Raw genomic sequence first — 8,228 nt, forward strand, 5'->3', positions numbered from 1 at the left:
GTTGCTGGTCCTTCCGTGCCTCCGGTGTATCTTTTGTCTTCCCATACACGCCCAATAAGCCTAACAGGTTCACACAAAGATTCTTTTTCACGTGCATCACGTCGATTGCAGAGCGGGCCTCTAGGACTTTCCAGTGGGGTAGGTCCCAAAATATAGATTTCTTCTTCCACACGGGTGCGTGTCCGTCAGCGTCATTCAGAACAGATTGTCCCAGGACCCTTTCCAAAGATTACTTTTAGATCCTTGACCATATCAAGTATATGATCACCGGTATGGCGGCCAAGCTTCTTCCGGTGATCTGCCTCACCTTTGAAATGCTTGCCTTTCGATCTTAAGAGATGCCTGATCGGACGAAATCAACGATGTCCCATGTACACATTCTTCTTACATTTATCCAAATATATACTTTGAGTCTTATCTAAACAGTGCGTGCATGCATTGTACCCTTGTTTGTTTGTCCTAAAAGGTTACTAAGAGCAGGCCAATCATTGATGGTTACAAACAGCAACGCTCGTAGGTCAAATTCATGTTGTTTGTACTCATCCCATACACGTACACCTTTTATATCCCACAACTGTAAAAGTTCTTCAACTAATGTCCTTAGGTACACATCAATGCCATTGTCGGGTTGCTTAGGGCCTTGGATGAGCACTAGCATCCTAATGAACTTCCCCTTCATGCACAACCAAGGAGGAAGGTTATAGATACATAGAGTCACATGCCAGGTGCTATGATTGCTGCTCTGCTCCCCAAAAGGATTAATGCCATCCGCACTTATACCAAACCCGTCATCTACAAACTCCGACCACTTTCTCTTGATTTTTCTCCACTGCGACCGATCAGAGGGTACTCTCAACATCCCATCTTTCTTACGGTCTTGTTTGTGCCATCGCAACAACTTGACATTCTCTTTGTTTTGGAACAAACGTTTCAACCACGGTATTACAGGAGCATACCACATCACCTTGGAAGAAACCCTCTTTCTAGGGCGCTCGCCCTCAACATCACCAGGGTCATCGTGACTGATCTTATAGCGTAATGCACCGCATACCGGGCATGCATTCAAATTCTCGTACTGCCGCGGTAGAGGATGCAGTCATTAGGGCATGCATGTATCTTCTTCACCTCTAATCCTAGAGGGGAAACAACCTTCTTTGCTTCGTACGTACTATCGGGCAATTTGTTGTCCTTTGGAAGCATCTTCTTTAACATTTTCAGCAACTTTTCAAATTCCTTGTCAGATACACCATTCTTTGCCTTCCATTGCAGCAATTCCAGTGTGGTACCCAGCTTTTTTCTTGTCATCATCGTAATTTTGGTACAACAATATTTTGTGATCCTCTAACATGCACTGCAACTTCAACTTCTCCTTTTCACTTCCGCATTTTCTCTTTGCATCAGTAATGGCCCGACCAAGATCATTAGCGGGCTCATCTGATGCCTCTTCTTCAACTTCTTCCCTCATTGTAGTACCATCGTATTCAGGAAACTAGGATAGTTGTCATCATCCTCTTCTTCTTCATTGTATTCCATTATAACCACTCTTTCTCCGTGCTTGGTCCATCAATTATAGCCGGGCATGAAACCGGACTAAAACAGGTGGTTGTGAAGGACTTTTGAGGTAGAGCAATTCCTATCATTCTTACAGACACCAGATGGACAACGCATAAAACATTTCCTCTTGTTTGCCTCAGCCGCACGCAAAAAAAATATGCACACCATTAATGAACTGGGAGAGCGTCGGTCATCGTACATCCATTGTTGGCTCATCTTCCTTACACAACATCGAAAAGACCAAATTAATACAAGTTCATACACACTTACTCTCATAAAACAACATACAACTATCTAGCTAAAGCATTTAAATGCAGCAACAAATGCGATCAAGATCACAACTAAGGTAATAATTGATCCAACAACATAATGATACCAAGCCTCTTTATTAACGGCATATTTTCGAATCTTCAAGTGCATTGCATCCATCTTGATCTTGTGATCATCGATGACATCGGCAACACACAACTCTAATTTCATCTTCTCTTCTTCAATTCTTTTCAATTTTTCTTTCAAATATTCGTTTTCTTTTTCAACTAAATTTAACTTCTCGACAGGAGGGTTGGTTGCAATTTCCTGTTCACATACCTCCTAGATAAAATATCTAGTCAACTTGATGGCCATAGTTGTCGTAAACACGAAATGCAACAAATAGTTATGAAAGAGAATATACCATATATGAATCATAAAGCGGACGAGGGTCGACGGGGACAGATATCAAAACCATGGCACTATGTATAACAAACAATCATAAAAGTAAAAAAAATTATACAAATAACTATCTAAATCATACAAATAAGTTTTTTTTACAAAAAGATAAGAACAAGAGGCTCACCAAGGTGGTGCCGGCGACGGGACGGTGCGGGCGATCGACGGCGATGAGGACGGGGACGGGAATGCAGTAAGTAATTCGCACCTACACATATGAAAACTAAAAAGTTAATTTGAGCTCAAGTTGCATATAAATCAAATAAACTCTCACATAATTCCTCCCAAACTAAAACCCACAAATCACTATACTTAGAGCATGAAACGAGCTAAACTAGCAATGAGAGATGAAAGGATGAAGTTGCTAACCTTTTAGAACCCTTGAATAGATGAGATGCCTTCAATCTAGACAAATCTTGGCAAAAATGAAGAATGAGCTCGAGCTAGGTGCTGAATGGTGGTAAAACACCAGCTTTCATTCCTCACAACAAGCTACTCCTTTTGCTGCTTTTCTCACTCTTTGCCTGGGCCAATGATAGATTAGTCTCTGGGTCGGTCAAGTGAGAAATTGGCGAGACTAGTTAAGGGAAACAGAGAGGAGAGAAAGGAGAGCTTGTGCTCGGGCTAGACGAAGCATCTATATATAGGGATACCTTTAGTCCCGGTTGGTGATACAACCAGGGACTAAAGGTCCATCTATAGTCTCGGTTGATGATACTAAAGGTGCTCGCACGGGCCCAGCCTGCCGCCGTCCCTTTAGTCCGGATTGACATCACCAATCGGGACTAGAAGTCACATTTGAACCGGGACTAGAGGTGGCCGTGCTCCTGTCCGCTCCCAGCCGTTGAAATCGGGACTCGAGATACCATTAGTCGCAGGCCTAAACTTAGCCAGGACTAATGCTCCGGAACAATGGTAGATTTTCTACTGGTGGTTGTAGCATCTGCCGTTCCCATGCCGCCCCACCACGCCGGCGCGCCGGGGCACGGCGGTCTGTACTACATCACCACCCCGTCCACGACGGCAGCACGGCATGATGCGGCCCATACGGGGCGCACGCAGCTGTACGGTACTTCCGCCTCCGCACGGCGGCCACCGCGCCGTGTTAGTGCGACCCGTGCCACGTCGCCGGCGCTTGGAACCTTTCCTCACACTCATATATCTCTTGTCAATTGCCCAAACCGAGAGAATCCCATGCCATGCATCATCATTAACTCATCACACAGACCCCACCCTTTCTGGGAAACTTCACTTTGCCCTCCATAACTACTGCAGGCTTCAGCTGCCCCGCCTCTCTCTCTCTCTCAAACAGACAAAGCACTATTCCTCACATATTCCCCAAAACCACTATTTACATTTCTACCCCGGGCCTGTCTTTTTCTCTCTCTATTCCACTCCTTCAAAGTGGACTGTCTATCCTTCTACCACCTTGCAAAAACAAGGAAACTAGAGAGAAAAGGAGAGAGAGCTCCCCAGAAGAGAAGACACACAACACACAAGCTCGGGAAGGAGAGAGAGAGAGAGAGCGAGCGCGCGCGCAATGGAGCTCTTCCCTTCCCAGCCGGATCTATCCCTCCAGATCGGTCTCCCCGCGAGTGCACACGGCCACGATCACCACCGGGCCATGGGGGGGAGGTTCTTCGGCCCCTCGAGTAATAGCAACATCGGCGGGAACCCGGCCATGGCTGCGTCGTTGCAGCTTCCGTTTCCCATGCCGCCTATGCCTCTGCCGCCCCACCACGCCGCCGCGCCGTGGCACGGCGGCCTGTATTACCATCACCACCCCGTCCCCGACGGCGGCATGCTGCGGCCCATACGGGGCGTGCCGCTCTACCCGACGCCGTTCCCGCCCCCGCCCCCGCCTCCGCACGGCGGCCCCTCAGCCGCGGCCACCGCGCCGTGTTACTGCGACCCGTGCCACGTCGCCGGAGCTTGGCGCCGCGGCGTCGGTGGGTGTGGTGCGCGCCTCGTCGGCTTCCCGGCGCCGAAGCGCGCAGCACGCGCGCCTCGCATGCGGTGGACGTCCTCGCTCCACTCCCGCTTTGTCCACGCCGTGGAGCTTCTCGGCGGCCACGAGAGTACGTACTCGGTACCTTGCCTACCCCTCTCGATCGCCATTGGCCAAACGACTTCTTGTGGAAGAAAAAAGGTCGCTTTTGCCTAATCTTGTTGTGGCGATGTAAAATTGCAGGGGCGACGCCAAAGTCAGTTCTTGAACTCATGGATGTGAAGGATCTCACCCTAGCTCATGTGAAATCTCACTTGCAGGTAACCCATGTTCATAAACCTTACCACTCACGCATTAAACACTTATTAAAGCCCCTTTAACTAGTTAGCTACTAGTAGCTCGTTCACTAAGTTTGGTTGAACTGCTAATCCCCTTGAGTGAGACTAAGATGAGAGATGGAAACAGATGCATGGACATGGATCTGTGCATCTCTCCTGGGTCTCTCTCCTCTCCTGTGCCTGCTTTGCCGTAGCAGTGCTAGTTACTACCATACACTGCTCAATGCTGTACCAGCCCACATGCATGCAACCGATCAAAGTGAAAGGAAGAAATAAAGGCAGAGAGAGAGAGAGACAGATGTGGTTAAGCAGCAACAGTGGCACCCCTGTCTTGTTCTGCATCTCTTGTAATATCTTGGAAACTTCTCCTCCTTTGCACAGCTAGATCAAGTCCTCCATGCTGTGGGCGTGGGGTTTCACATCCATAGCATATGGCATGACACACTAGCTAGCTAACCGGCCTAACCTACTAGCTCTAGCTGGCAGGCACGCACATCACATACATGATCAACTGTACAATGCGAATGTGAAGGTGGGTTCCTTTCATCTCCTCCTTGATTGGTTTTACCAGCCCTCTTAAGCAGTCATGTCAAATCTTGCGGCTAGCTAGACTAGGCCAGCAGGCAGCACAGCAGCCATGATATATCGATCTTTTGCGCAGCTGCAAATCTTAGTATGATTTGCCAACTACTACTATGTGGATTCTTCATGATTTGATCTCTCTGCTCAACTAGTAAATGCTAAGTTAGACTTTTCGAGATAATGATAAAGTTAGATGCTAAATTACATGAGTATCTTTTCTTTTCCTTTGTTGCTGCAGATGTACAGGACTGTGAAGAATACCGAAAGGCCGGCAGCTTCGTCAGGTGAATAGTACATGCATGTCCATAATGTGTGATTGATGCTAGTAATGGTTTTATTTGCTCCCTTTCGAATATATAGATGCCAACTTAAACCTGCTCCAGCCTTCCATTTTATTCCATTCTTGATGTGTGTTCCATGTTAAGCAGATCAGGTTGATGGCTTCGAGAACGGGTCGGCTGGCGAGATCTGCGACGACAACTTGCTTGACCTGCGAGGCGGCGGTAGGCCGGAGGCAGTGGCAGCGGCCACACGGAATGGAAGGTTAGCTGCAAACGACGATGACAGGAGCATCGGCGCCGGTGCCACTCATGGTGGTGCCGTGTGGAATAGCTCCTCAAGGTAGGCATCACACAATCACATTATATATAGCTTAATTAATTGTCTGAGGAGCCTGTGTTGATAATTTTTATGTAGTAGTAATCCCTAGTAGTAGTAGTTCTTATAACACTATCAGCAGGAGAACTAGTTCTCACATTATGTGCCTGCTCCATATGTAAAAACTACTACTAGTAACAATTGGCTTAAGTAAAATTCGTGGATTAAGCGAGCTAGCCTTTCAATTGATGTCACCTCACACTGTCATGTGCTCTCGACTTAGGAGGGCTTTGCTATACTTTAGGTTGGCCAGTAAAAAAATGCCTCTTTTACCCGCATGCTCATCCCGGCTGTTTTTGTAAACCCTGCATTAAAATCCGTTCCAAGTAAATGTGATATCCAGGACGAATTGGGAGTACTGATTTGTACATTGCGGCCTAATGTTTTGGAACAGCCGTTTGGTCTGTCCGTTTTACTCGCCCGGCATGCTGAATGCTGTACTAACTCTGATGGTTTCATATTTAATGGAACAGGGGGGCAACGCCTTTTGTTAATATCATCATAAAGTACCGTAGCTACTCTCATGGAGACAAGCAATGGTTTTGCCATGGATCTCCTAGTCCCAGACAAATAAATGCTTCAATTATGACCTCATTGTGCACCCATGTCTGCATGGTGTTAGTCCAGTTCCAATGCATTGGTGCTTACATGAGGTGATAAGCACATTAAAAACTTTAGCAACTAAAGCCCTCAATGCATAGGTGCTTAACTTGTTGATGCTAAGCATCCATTTAATGATTGGGATCCTTCCAATTTAAGTGTTTTGCCTAGGTTCTTGCGCTTGGCATTGTTTCTTCCTGGGGTCACCACACTCATCTCTCTCCTCTTAATTACCTTGCCACATCATACTTTTTGCTTACATGGCAGCCTTAGCACCTGTATAAGGTGGAGCATTGGGAGGGGCCTTACAAAGGCGTTGTTTGTTGGCAGAACAACTTGTATTGACTTGTCCCCACATTTTCTTGTCATATTTCTGGGAAATGTAGTACTAACTTGAGTTGCACTTGTTGGTGCGGGATATATGTGCAGGGAGGAGGATTGGTCAGGCTTTCCTTGCGATTCCAACAACGAAAGCATGCAATCTTTCAAGGTAAATCAGCTAATTAACCTGTTTCCGTTAGCATAAACAGCAACAAATAGTGTGCACGCGTCAAAGTTCAAACAGATGGGAAATTAATTGTTAACGTGGATGCAGGATCATATGCAGTCCAAGAGCCTAGAAATCCTATCAGACATGAACTCCTGCCTGTCAGAGACGACGTCCAGCGCAAGCGCGCCGAACCTTGACTTCACCCTAGGGCGGCCGCACCAACGCCGGAGCTGAAGAGCTGTCGGCGTCAACTGTAGCCTGATCGATCCATCGCCGTCGGCAAGAATTCAGCGTTGCTATACACACGACACATTTGTGCCCGACGGCTGCACGATCTAACGTGGCAGCACCAGCAGCAAACATGCACGCTTCAGGCAATTATTTTTTTCAAAGCTGCTGCCTTAGCGCTGTTGAGAAGGAAACTGTCGTCTGTAGATCGTGCAGTTCGTATCGTGCATGAAGCAATTTCGAAACTAGAGTTACTTTAGTTAATTTATCATTAGGATGGCCCCAATACCATCTTTGGCTGTTGAAAGGTGGGTGTCGGACAGCAGGGGAAAGGAGGAGCTAAAGATAGGTAGGGGTACCTAGGTCGATCTCCAATGAAAAGCAAGCGTTTTCTAGTGGAAATGTGTCTCATGTTTAGGGCAATCAAAAGGGCTCTTCTTCTTCTTTCTGTAGTGGTAAAATTGAGCTGTACTAGTAGCCAGACAGTTAGGGAAGAAACGAATTAAAGGGTGTGAATCATGCGTGCTTTCTACCACTGCATCGTGCACATGTCCATGACATGCCATACAGGACCTTTAATTTTTTGCTTGCCTGATACTCCCTCCGTTTCTAAATATAAGTCTTTCTAGAGATTTCACTATAGACTGCATACGAATATATGTAGATGCATTTTAGAGTATAGATTCACTCATTTTGCTTCGTATGTAGTTCATTGTGGAATCTCTACAAATACTTATATTTAGGAACGGAGGGAGTAGTACTGTGGCTTTTGTAGCTATTCATGGTAGTGATGAAAAAAGAGGCAAGATATGTTGATCGATATGATATGCATGGTACTACTGCGGGTTATGCATCCAACAATACTGTGCACGTAGTCTATGGAAATGTTCAGCTACGTACGTACGTGCATGTGTGTCCATGCAGTTAGTTTCACTTTTTTTGTCTTCCAGAATTTAGCAAGCAGGTGCATCTCCATCTCCAACCTTCTCCATCTCGCAGTTTTTTTGTCCAGCAACACGCTCTCCTCGCAGGTGAAGCAAAGCTCCCCCCGCGTCGCCCCCGCTCGGGCGACTCGGGCGGGGTCGCAACCCTAGCCGCCGGGGGCTCCCCGTCCTTCCATCCC

At 46.8% G+C, this 8,228-nt stretch overlaps 1 protein-coding gene across 1 annotated transcript; it reads left to right on the top strand.

The window, feature by feature from the left end:
* Positions 1–3,590: 3,590 nt before the first annotated feature.
* Positions 3,591–7,624, top strand: LOC123161841 (probable transcription factor KAN2). The gene is made up of 6 exons (XM_044579662.1): positions 3,591–4,340; positions 4,454–4,530; positions 5,369–5,414; positions 5,559–5,751; positions 6,817–6,877; positions 6,983–7,624. Exons 1-6 carry the CDS (start codon positions 3,803–3,805, stop codon positions 7,109–7,111), a joined length of 1,044 nt encoding a protein of 347 aa, XP_044435597.1. The 5' UTR covers positions 3,591–3,802; the 3' UTR covers positions 7,112–7,624.
* Positions 7,625–8,228: the final 604 nt, after the last annotated feature.

Source organism: Triticum aestivum, chromosome 7B (assembly GCF_018294505.1).
Source record: "Triticum aestivum cultivar Chinese Spring chromosome 7B, IWGSC CS RefSeq v2.1, whole genome shotgun sequence".
NCBI lineage: Eukaryota > Viridiplantae > Streptophyta > Magnoliopsida > Poales > Poaceae > Triticum > Triticum aestivum.